This window comes from Rhinoderma darwinii, chromosome 2 (genome assembly GCF_050947455.1).
Source record: "Rhinoderma darwinii isolate aRhiDar2 chromosome 2, aRhiDar2.hap1, whole genome shotgun sequence".
Classification (NCBI taxonomy): domain Eukaryota; kingdom Metazoa; phylum Chordata; class Amphibia; order Anura; family Rhinodermatidae; genus Rhinoderma; species Rhinoderma darwinii.
In genome coordinates, this window is record NC_134688.1 from 247,952,308 (window position 1) to 247,965,335 (window position 13,028).

The 13,028-nt window shown below is 39.1% G+C and overlaps 1 protein-coding gene across 6 annotated transcripts in view; it reads right to left on the reverse strand.

The window, feature by feature from the left end:
* Positions 1 to 13,028, reverse strand: part of LOC142742856 (uncharacterized) — a 285,274-nt gene that overhangs the window by 152,767 nt on the left and 119,479 nt on the right. For all 6 annotated transcript variants that reach the window (XM_075853027.1, XM_075853028.1, XM_075853025.1 and 3 more), the window contains exons 13-16: positions 12,032 to 12,147; positions 9,131 to 9,162; positions 7,667 to 7,767; positions 7,410 to 7,581 (exon numbers count right to left, since the gene is read on the reverse strand). In XM_075853027.1, coding sequence (XP_075709142.1) covers positions 7,410 to 7,581; positions 7,667 to 7,767; positions 9,131 to 9,162; positions 12,032 to 12,147 — 421 coding nt within the window. The remainder of the gene's footprint in view (positions 1 to 7,409; positions 7,582 to 7,666; positions 7,768 to 9,130; positions 9,163 to 12,031; positions 12,148 to 13,028) is intronic.

The following is a 13,028-nucleotide window of genomic DNA, read 5'->3' on the forward strand; positions in this document are numbered from 1 at the left end:
CAGAGCCTTAACTTTTTTATTTTTCCGTCAATGGAGGGCTTATTTTTTGCTGGAAGAGTTGTAGTTTCTATTGGCACTATTTAAAGTACCATATAATGTACTGGGAAACGGAAAAATTATTTTTGGGGTGGAATTGGAAAAAACGTCTTTCTCCGTGCAGTAAATACGACAACTTAACTTTTATTTTGCTGTTCGATATGATTACAGCGATACAAAATTTTGACTTTTTTTCATATTTTATTACTTTTACAAAGAAAAAACTATTGGCTAAAAAATAAATTTCTTTTGTGTCGCCATATTTTGAAAGCCATAACTTTTTATTTTTTTGTTGATTGAGCCGTTTGAGGGCCTACTTTTTTTTCAGAACGAGCTGTCGTTTTTGTTGGTACCATTTTTTTTACATATGTCTTTTAGATCACTTTTTATGAAAATTTTTTTTAGAGCTAAGGTGACCAAAAAACAAACAATTCTGGTGTTTTAATTTTTGTTTCTTCGACGGCATTCACCATGCAGGTTAATTAATGTTATATTGTAATAGGACTTTTACAGATGCGGCGATACCAATTTTATTTTTATTTTTTTACATTACTTTAGAGAAAAATGGGAAAAGGTTTTTCTTTGAACTTTCAATATTTGTAATTGTTTTGTACACTACTAAAAATTGTGTTTAACTATCTTTTGCATTTTTTTATAAGTCTCCCTAGAGGATTTGAACCAATTATCATCAGATCGCTGGTATAATACACTGCAATGCAAATGTATTGAAGTATTTTGACATTTTTACAGGCTCCTGTTGAGCCCTGGATCGTGTTGTGGGGGGGGGCTGTTGGAGGGGGCCACCCCCTCTTTTAACGGCTTAGATGCCGCAGTCACTATTGACTGCGGCATCTAAGTAGTTAAACGGCCAGGATCAGAGCGCTCTCTGTTCCTGGCAGTTAGTGGGAAGAGTAAGCTGTGATACACAGCTGACACCTGCAGCGTATGGAGCGGGCTCAGCACGTCCTCAATGCTGAGAAATGCATGCAGATTCTTATCCATCATGCAATACCAACAAGGAGGCGTCTGATTGGCTCCAAATATATTCTGCAACAGGAAATGATCAATACTAACAAAATTCCTGGCTCTCTAGTCTCTGATTAAACACCAATATTCCTCATATGACCCTAATGCTTCACAATCAAATAATTATTCATAAGACATAGCAGTTTGACTATGTTAGGCTCTGTTTACATCAAGTTTTGGCTATATGTTTTGCGTGTACATCGGTACAACTTCCGACGTGCACACTAAACATGTCCATAAGGCTCCATTACCAGACGGATTCCAGTAAACAGAGCCTGACACTTTATGAACTTTTATAACACCTTTTTATAATGTATATGTTAAACAGATACATTTTCGTGTATATGACAGAGCTCTTCATTTTAGGGCATCTATAAAATGCCTTGCAAAAGAGAATAGTTGGTGCACCGCAAGTCAATTTATTACGTTTTTCTCAACCAATTATTTCCGCAGCGTTTGGATGAGATTCATTCAAATCTCATCCACTTTGCTGCTACTGTAATACACTGTGGATTTTCCTCAAATCTGGATGGAAAATCTGTAGCAAATCCACCATGTGTGAATATATCCACGAATTCTGCTGCCACATAAATTCCCTTTCCTATTGTTGCGTTGCAGAAAAAGTGATATGTCAGTTCTTTATGTGGAATCCCCATGGAACTGCATCAGGTATCCTTACGCCGTTTAGCCGTATAGAACAGGGCTGAAAGAAACAGCAAATTTGCTGCAGAAATAAGAGGGTCAGCCTAGGATTTCTGCCGCGGATTCTCTGGCAAATCTGCAATGGATTTTTCCAACAGACAAATCCATCGTGTGAACATGGTTTTAGGATTGGAGGCAGGGTATTTCAGAACTAAGGTTAAGGGCCCTTTTTACACTGACAGATTTTCTGCCTGGTAAACAAGCACTGATCGTCAATACAGCACGCCGAACGGCGATTGTTCGCTCCATTCAAACGGAGCAGTAATCAGAATGTATGGCGACAAATGACCGTTAATACAATCGTTCGTCCCCATACATTTGCATCTTGTCGGCAGCACATCCCCTATTTACATGGGGAGATCTGCTGCCAACTAGCAACCATTTTTTCTGGCCAACTAAAAGACCCCTGATCATCGGCAGGTGGAAAAGAGGCCCTGTCACCACATTATAAGTGCCCTATATCGTACATGATGTGATCGGCGCTGTAATGTAGATTACAGAAGTTTTTTTATTTAGAAAAACGATCATTTTTGATGGAGTTATGACCTATATTACCTTTATGCAAATGAGTTTCTTAATGACCAATTGGGCGTGTTTTACTTTTTGACCGAGTGGGCGTTGTGGAGAGAAGTGTATGAGAAAGTCATTAGCATAAAGTTAATATAGGTCATAACTCCGTCAAAAATGATAGTTTTTCTAAATAAAATACACTGCTGTAATCTACATTACAGCACCGATCACATCATGTACAAGATAGGGCACTTATAATGTGGTGACAGAGCCTCTTTAAGGAGAACTAATGTAAAAGAATTTGGAACCCATGGTTATAGAGTTTGACTCCTAGAGAAAATAAATCTGTTGATTATTGGAGCGTTCTTCAAACTTTTTTTTTTTTTACTGTGACTTTTCGTTTTGAGTTTTTTCTGCTCATGGGGAAAGGTGTGGCTATAAAATGTGTAATGAAATTGTTTGTTTATATTGGCTGTGCTTTTTGTAAAAATAAATAAAATAAAAAGAGATTTTCAAAGCAATACCAAGCCAGAGTGCTGAGTGTTTCCACAGGTTCCATTAATAATTGTTTTTCCCAAGCAAAAATAAAAGTAAATGAATTTCCTTACAGAGGACCTGTCACCTCTCCTAACATGTCTGTTTTAGTAAACAATTTTAATTCTGGAGCATCTTTTCTTATAACTCTATGCTGTGCCATTCCTCTGTTATTGCTCCTAGAAATGTATGAATAAGTTGACAACTGGGTATGAACAGTTGGGGGGGGGGTGTCCCTACAAAGACTGACAATGTCCAATCACTGCTGACAAAATTAAATTGTGTAGAGACACACCCCTTTCACAAGGGGAATGGTAACACCCAGTTGTTAATTTATTCATAAATTTCTAGGCTGAATAACAGAGGAATGGCAGATTTTTAAGAAAATATGTTCGAGAATTGTTATTTCATGAGGAATACAGGTATTTACTAAAATAGACACGTCAGGGGAAGTGACAGGTCCTCTTTATGAGTGCAGTCACATGCATTTGTTGCAGAAAATTCTGTGCCTGAAAATCATCTGAATCAGGCTTCCAGAAATCCATGTACCTGCTGCAGGAACAAACCCATCCAGATGGATGTAACTAATTTTCAGTCCCAGAAATTTCTGCAACAAATTTGCCGCGTGTGAACTCGCCCTTAAGGCTGCAAAGAAAACACCACTTATGTATGCAAATGGGATCTAATGGGTTCATACTTATACTGATTTTTCATGTTGTTTCTGATTGTAGTAGAGCTGAAAGCTTGAACCCCATTTCACTTTAATGTCATTGGAGTTTCATATCATCATTTGGTTGCTTACAGTTCAGGTGAGGTGTCACTTTGTATTTTACACATGATGTAACACAGCTTGGCTCACTGCATCATATGGTGAACTGTTAACACTGTCTACAAATCTCCCTTCATCAATATATACATTGAGGCATAGTTTACATTCAGATTACCTATACAATGCCAATACCTAACGTGTTTTAAGCCAACTATGAAATAAACATGGTCAGTAAAATAAAGCTGTAATATCATGTTTGAATTGCTTTTCTCACCCGCACCTGACTGGCATTCATATTATTTACCCTTTGTGAACCTTGGCATATATACAGTTTTAGGCAATTGCGTACAGCAACTCCTCAGCATACAGCAGGGTTTCTTAAACTTTTTCAACTGGGGTCCCACCAACTTGAACATGGTGATGCCTGGACCTACCCAATGGTCAAAGTCCAAATACTTAATTAATCTTTCATTTTTTGCAAACTGGAAGCCATTTCACTAGTGATCCCCACCTCACAGAATGAGAAACAATAGGTATGCCATTGTATACCTATTACCCAAATCTGTACATTATTAAGTGGCAGCATTTGAGGTGATTAGGGAGAGTAGATGCATAGATATTATATTATTTGCATGCCTGCTGTATCTGTATCTGGGGATCCTTGTCGTGGATTGCGAGCTTGCGTCCTTTTGGCCAAAATGATTACCAATACCCCAGGTATTTTTCATTATTATGTATATTCGCTTCTCTTGGACACAGCCGGGTCTTTGATGCTGGGAGAGCATGGTGTGTTGTTGTTTGGCATAGCAAGCAGGGTAGCCCGCTCTATGAATTATCAAGGCGTCACAAATAGGCTTCTACCTGGCTATATACGTTGTGCCTCATGACGTACACACTATCCCTCCATGTTTCACTCACTTGCACTCCATTATCCATTTATTTCTATTGAGGCACTTCATTTATTACTGACCCCTATATTTCACTTATAGTATTACACTTGCACACACACTATTCATTTATTATTTCTTACTACACATCCCATGCACCACACACCACTCCCCTCAAGACTAGTGGGAGTGGCTATTATTATTTAAAGCACCTGCTCGCCCTTTCATCAGCATTTCTGGCCTGGCTGTGTCCATTTGTAAGTATGGCCTTTTTCGGTGTTTTTGTATATGTCCCTGTGTTTTTATCGGTTCTGTTTGTGCATCAGGAACGTTCTGTTCCAGTTTAGGAGTTAGGTACTCGCAAGTCTGGGGATCCTTGTCGTGGATTGCGAGCTTGCGTCCTTTTGGCCAAAATGATTACCAATACCCCAGGTATTTTTCATTATTATGTATATTCGCTTCTCTTGGACACAGCCGGGTCTTTGATGCTGGGAGAGCATGGTGTGTTGTTGTTTGGCATAGCAAGCAGGGTAGCCCGCTCTATGAATTATCAAGGCGTCACAAATAGGCTTCTACCTGGCTATATACGTTGTGCCTCATGACGTACACACTATCCCTCCATGTTTCACTCACTTGCACTCCATTATCCATTTATTTCTATTGAGGCACTTCATTTATTACTGACCCCTATATTTCACTTATAGTATTACACTTGCACACACACTATTCATTTATTATTTCTTACTACACATCCCATGCACCACACACCACTCCCCTCAAGACTAGTGGGAGTGGCTATTATTATTTAAAGCACCTGCTCGCCCTTTCATCAGCATTTCTGGCCTGGCTGTGTCCATTTGTAAGTATGGCCTTTTTCGGTGTTTTTGTATATGTCCCTGTGTTTTTATCGGTTCTGTTTGTGCATCAGGAACGTTCTGTTCCAGTTTAGGAGTTAGGGACTCGCAAGTCTGGGGATCCTTGTCGTGGATTGCGAGCTTGCGTCCTTTTGGCCAAAATGATTACCAATACCCCAGGTATTTTTCATTATTATGTATATTCGCTTCTCTTGGACACAGCCGGGTCTTTGATGCTGGGAGAGCTTGGTGTGTTGTTGTTTGGCATAGCAAGCAGGGTAGCCCGCTCTATGAATTATCAAGGCGTCACAAATAGGCTTCTACCTGGCTATATACGTTGTGCCTCATGACGTACACACTATCCCTCCATGTTTCACTCACTTGCACTCCATTATCCATTTATTTCTATTGAGGCACTTCATTTATTACTGACCCCTATATTTCACTTATAGTATTACACTTGCACACACACTATTCATTTATTATTTCTTACTACACATCCCATGCACCACACACCACTCCCCTCAAGACTAGTGGGAGTGGCTATTATTATTTAAAGCACCTGCTCGCCCTTTCATCAGCATTTCTGGCCTGGCTGTGTCCATTTGTAAGTATGGCCTTTTTCGGTGTTTCTGTATCTGTATCTGTCAACAGGATACAGAAGTAATGTGATCTCCCTGTATCCTCTCCAACTTAGTACCCTAACCATCACCCCCTTGTAAAGGGAATAATTTAGGTAAGAAGCATACAGTATCATACCTCCCAACTTTGAATTATCTCAAAGAGGGGCAAATTTTTTTTCACGCTTCTATGCTCGCTCAATCCCCGCCTATACACACCTGATTCAGCCCATACAGTATCATGCTCCCATCTTGTCCCCCACAGTATAATGCCAAATAGATGCCCCACACAGTATAATGCCCTCTAGCTGCCACCATACAGTATAATGCCCACATTACTGCAACCATACAGTGTAATGCCCCCATAGATGCACTCATACATTATGAAGCCAACACAGATGCCCCCAAACGGCATAATGCTCACACAGATGCCCCCATGCAGTATAATGCCCAAACAAAATTCCCCCATACAGCATAATGCCCCCATACCTGCCCCATACAGTATAATGCCCACACAGATGCCCCTATGCAGTATAATGCCCCCATGCAGTATAATGCCCCATAGCTGCCTTCATACAGCATAATGCCCCCATAGCTGACCCATGGGGCATAATGCCGCCATAGCTGCCCCATACAGTATAATGCCCCCATGGCTGCCTCATACAGTATAATGCCCCTATAGAGTCCCCATACAGTATAATAACCCCTTAGCTGCCACCATACTATATAATGAACCCTTAGCTGCCCCCATACAGTATAATGCCCCCACAGCTGCCCCATACAGTATAATGCCCCTATAGCTTCCCCTATACAGTATAATGCCCCCATAGCTGCCCCATGCTGTATAATGCCCCTTTAGCTGCCACCATACAATATAATGCCCCATAGCTGCCTCATACAGTATAATGCCGCCTTAGCTGACCCCATACAGTATAATGCCCCCTTAGCTGACCCCATACAGTATAATGCCCCCTTAGCTGCCCCTAGTGCCAGTGCCCACATATAAAGTGCCAGTGCCTATGTAAATAGTGCCACAGTGCCCATGTAGATAGTGCCACACACAGTGCCCGTGTAGATAGTGCCACAGTGCCCATGTAGGTAGTACCACAACCCCCTTGAAGATAGTGCCAACCCCCCTGTAAATAGCGCAATTGCGACTCCCTTTAGGACTGAATCCCCAGCCTGAGCAGTACAGTTATCCCGAGGCAATGGACTTGTGAGACTGGGAGAACTGTGGAGCCATTAACTGTGATTGACAGTTCTGATAATATATATTTTCAAAAATCAATAAATATCATAAAATAATATAACTATAATAAATAATTATTTCAGTTACACCTTCTTACTTTTACTTTGGAACAAAATGTTCCACTTTTAACTGTTTTGTGTCCCAAAGAAAAAACCGATGTCTATGTGACTCAAAAGTATGATACATGTACAGTCACTTCATTTTTTAATAGAGACAGCTTACCATTAAATTTCAGTAGTAAAAAACTGATATCTTGTTCGATGGCTTCATTTTTATTGACATATTCCATTAGAATTGGTTTTATAGAACTTGTTTTAGAATGTAAATGCACATGACCAGAATACACAGACACTGTCAGCATCAAGTCAGTTGGATCAAATTTTTTAAAGAAAGTCTATTGAAAGAAAAGTTTTTTTTAGAAAAAGATTAGCAAGTAAACACATTATCATCAAAAGTAGAATAGGATTATAATGACTTACATTTGAAGACGAATCAGAATTCTCCCTTGGTAAGATCTTCAACACAATATCTTTGACACCAAAAGGCAAGATTTCCCTAAAATTCTCAATAAACACTGTGTCTGTATATAAAAATACATAATTACAAATATTATATTGTCCTTATTGTTTGTATTATTTTCATATAACACTAGGTACTCTAACTATACCACAGGATTATGCCAAACCATACATCTGACTAATAGTCCAAAAATATAGTTAAAACAGATCTTTAGTATTGTCAAGGAAAGTCAAGAAGCTTCTATTATGGAAGAAAATAGGGTGGAAAAAGTAATGACTCTAAACGTAATTATTTTTATTACATTTATGTGAACGTCTGGTTTATTTTCAAAATCCATTGTTTTCCAAACTTCATTGCATTGTTGTTTTTTTTAGTCAATACGTTTTTTATTGCATTTTTTAAAGACAAAAATACAAAATGGACCAAAGATCCAAGGTCTACCAACATGGTAAGACCCACAAACAGAACATAGGTACAAGAAAAACCATTGTAATAGATACCGTGCCATTTAGAAATAGAATCTTAGACATCATACATATAATGAATGGGATACATGTTACATAAAGGGTCTTGAATTTAACCAAATCTGCCAAGACGTTATTATTATTACTTATATAGCGCCAACATATTACGCAGTGCTTACTGTCCCCATTGGGGCTCACAATCTAAGTTCCCTATCAGTATGTTTTTGGGGTGTGGGAGGAAACCCATGCAAACACAGGGAGAACATACAAAATCCAGGACCACAGAGCTGTAAGGCAACAGTGCTAGCCACCGTGCTGCCCTATATTTAAGATAAGCATGTTTCATGGTTATGAGTAGCATTCACTTTTTTAATAATTTCTGACAAGGAAGGCGAGACCATAAATTTCCATGATTTGGCAATAGCTAATGTAGTTGCTTTTAGAATGTGATGGAAAATTACCCGAACCGAGGAAGGAATATCTTCCAATCCTATGTCTAAGATTGCTAGCTCTGGGCTACTTTGAAAATTTAATCCGGTAATTTCGGATATCAACTGAAATATCTCTTTCCATAAGGGCCACAATTCAGTTTTTATTAGATAAATTTAAAATTTTTATATAGCCCCTTTATTTTCCATGGTGTAGTAAACTGTACAGTATTTTAATGTAACCTGGACACAGGACAAAAAGAAAATAAACAGGCAGAAAAAAAAATTCTCATGGAGGACAACTGATACTAACATGTCAAGTTTGGTGAAAAAGTTGCTCCAGGAATTTCAAACTTGGAGATAGAAATTTAATGTAGTCATTTATATGAGATCTGTAATTTGAGATCTGTAATTTGACCTGGACATCTATATATCAGTGTAAAGTATCACACATGTACGTTTCTGTTTGTAATTTACAACACTGAAAACAGGAGTACATTGTACTTCATTATTTGCAAGAGACATTACATACCTTGGAGCCTTGGGGACAGTTCATGGACTTGCCTGGACATAAAAAGTACTAATTAGTTTATTTTAATAATTAATTTATTTTTCCTGTAGCTAACCTCAGTGCAATAAACAGTACTCCTAGTGGAATAACAAATGTAATTAACTTACATTTTTAGACAATAAAAGTAAAACCGTAAAAAAGTGGAAGAAAAAAAGATGTCAAACCATATGCAACTTATAACATTTATCCAAAAGATCCCCCACCCACTTGAACTTTTATTTTGTTGTGTCAATGACAGTGGATTGAATTATTTTTTTGACCTGATCAATAAAAAAAACCATGAAAACCAATCTCTACAAAGTGATCAACACATTATAATTAGACTAGAGCTCCACAGCAAATTTAATCACACGTGACTTGAGGTAAAATCTTTGGTTACTGCAACCGTCAGGCGACCCCAATGTTTCCCTATGGGGGAAAAAGTCTCAAGCAATTAGCAACAATCATGATAATTCCAACCATGTTGGAATTTTTATGATAGATAAGTAACTTTTTCCTCCCAGAAGGGAAATTTTACCACAAATATACAGCAGCCAAAAGTCGCAGTAGATCCCTACCCTTATTGAACACACAATAATTGAACTCATAACTATGCGTCCTGTTACTGCCTCACACCTAAATCATCACTGGGACAGACAATAGATTTTAGAAGTCACATATATAGTGAAAGATCGATTATAATAACACAAATACACCTGCATTTAGGAGGTTCAATTTCTAATGAGTTTCCTGGACAAGTCAGCACCATAAAAAGAAAAGAACAACTCTGAAAGTACCTTATGTACCTTGCTGTAAAGTAAAACCCTTTGTGCACATGAAGTGTGGCAGAGTTGCACTATGTTGCATAGAGTACTCTAGAAATTCATGACAAGGCCTTCACCTAACAATCGCCACTATTGATGTCAATGTGTATGAGACTACCATAAAACAAGAGGCTGCACAAATTACATCTACATGTGAAGTGAGCTAGGAGGAAACCTTTACTGTTCAAAAAGAACATCAAGGCAAGACTAAAGTTTTCCCATGAACACCTAAGCAAACACCAGGACTTCTGGAACAATATGCTCCGGTCAGACGAAACAAAGATAGAGGTATTCGGCCACCGTACCAGAAGAAATGTAAGGCAAAACCCATAGACAGCATTTCACTAGAAGAACCAGATACCAACTGTACAGCATGGTGGTGGAAATGTTATGCTTTGGGGCAGAAATGCTGCATAAGGGCCTGGGCAGCACACCATCATAGAATCCACCAAGACTTCTTCATTGTACAAGAGGGTGTTTGAGGATAATAATGTGAGACCATCAGTCACAAGAATGAAGCACAGCTAAAGGTAGACCTTACAACATGACAACGACCCTAAACATCCCAGTAAATCCATCAAGGAATGCTGAAAACAAAAAATTGGAGGGTTCTTGACTGGCAAAGTCAAAGCCTGGATGTAAATCCCATCCACTACATTGTGGGGGAATTTATAACTGTCCGAAAACGCATGAAACCACTCAGACAACGCACAGGTAAAAAAATCCCCATGGAAGGGTAAGAAAAAATGTCTTCCAGTCAATGTCAGAAACTAATAGACAGTTGTAAGAATTGCATGCATGAGACTTCAGAGGATTATCACTTCTACTTCAGACTCCTGTTTTAGATGCCAATCTGCCACGGGCACCTATTTTTACTGTGTATGGCTGTGCCCTAAAATTACGCCCCTAAAGTTGTCTTTTGGGTATCATGAATAACGTAGTGATGGGAAACTACGATAACATATTTTTCAGATTTGTACTAGAAAAATTCTCGTTATGGCTTGGAAGGAGACAGACACTCCAAATATAATACACTGGATTCAGCTTATTAACAAATATGTGCCCTTATATAAGAAATTGTACATCAGTAGGAAATGTCTTCAGAAATTCGAGAAAATCTGGTCACGATGCCTAGAGTTGTCTGGTACCGTAGTGTAACCATCTGCAAATTTTTGTCGAGGATGCGGGCTAGGTTGAGTCAAGTAGCGCATGTGGTTGAATGGTGTGTGACTGGGATGTTCTATTGGCTGTATGGCATGTGATTATGCCTATTACCCTAAGGGCATGTTCACACGCTTAACAAAAAACGTCTGAAAATACGGAGCGGCTTTTAAGGGAAAACAGCCCCTGATTTTCAGCCGTTTTTTAAGCAACTAACGTTTTTTACGCGGGTCTTTGGAGCGGTTTTTCTATTGAGTCAATGAAAAACGGCTCCAAAAATGGCTCAAGAAGTGACATGTACTTCTTTTTACGAGGCAGTTTTTTACGTAGCCATTTTTTAAAACGGCCGCCTTAAAAAAGCCCCGTGGGAACGGAACGTAGTTTTTCCCATTGAAATCAATGGGCAGATGTGCCCCCACGCATTTTTAGCCATTTTTCGGGCATTTACGGCCCGGAAAACGGCTGAAAATAGCCCATGTAAACATACCCTCACTGAGATGTCTATGTTATCCATATGGTATATTATTCCAATTACATTAATTACATGTTGTCCTAAACTTCCCTTCTGCAAAGGTGAATAGCCCTCTGCCATGAAGTTCAACTGTTCGATTGTTTTTTTTTTGTTATGAAAAGCATAAAAACATTACAGAAAAAAAAGAAATGCATGCATGAGGTTGCTTCTGCAAAAGGGGGCAATACCAGGTAGTAGAGCCACATGTAGTAGTTTGGATAGAAGGAAATACCTGCGTAGCTGTTAATGTTTACTTAATAAATAATAATCAATTTGGTTTTTGATTTTTTTTGTTCAATTATCTCAACTTTATCTTTATATACTGTTTGAATGAAGATAAAATATTCATAAGTCTCCATATGTTAAAATATATATATATATACACACCTTTTTATTAATCGATTCATGCCAGGTATATCAGAAAGTAATCCTCCTTGTTGTAGGTGAATCCAAGCCTTCTGTATATCAGCTGTAAGTAAGTGATAACCACCACTTAAAAATATCTGTATAAAGAATACAGAAATTCTCATTTATTTACAACAAACTTCACACAATTTTTCATATTAACGTTTTAGATACAGGTAGACATTTATGAAAAGCGGCTGGAAAACAACAGGACACACTTTGCCAGAAAGGCTCCCAAGGCGTCAATCATGCAATCCGCAGACACCACCAGAACAACATCTCATGTTCGATATGCTCCACTAATAAATACTGTTCTTTTACATTGTAATATTTATATTACTGTTTCTTACTCCTTTGAATGTGAACCTTTTAATTTGTAGTAACTACAATTAGAGATGTAGGCCTCCATTTGCATCTTACACATGCACATACTTAGTCCAGTTGCACACGACAGAGTGCCACTCGGGCTGTTTTTCACGCCATCCGAGTGGCACCTGTAATGAAGGGGGTAAGGAAACAGACAAGTGAGCCCTAATCTACCCGCCACTCAGTCCCTGCCTACTTGCAACGACCCGCCCTAGGCGACGGGGTACAACTGGGCGACGGTCCCTACGCTCAATAAGTTTACAACAGACAAACAGACAAGGGTACACAGAAGCAAGGGAAAATGGGCAGTTGCCCACGGCAACACTGTGATCAACAAGAGTGGTGAACGAGCCGAGTCAAAGCAGGAGTGTACGAGGTACCAAACGCAGAGCAGGAGAGTAGTGAACAAGCCGAGTCAAACCAGGAGTGTACGAGGTACCAAACGCAGAGCAGGAGAGTAGTCAGTAAGCCAGGGTCAATATGAAGCAGGGTCAAATGGTTCAAGAAGCTGCAGCAGGGCCGGGAAACAAAACGAGAAGAATCACAAGCAAGGAGGAACAGGAAAGGCAGGTATAAATAGACAGAGGGCGGGAGCTAGCTCCGTCTGGCCAGG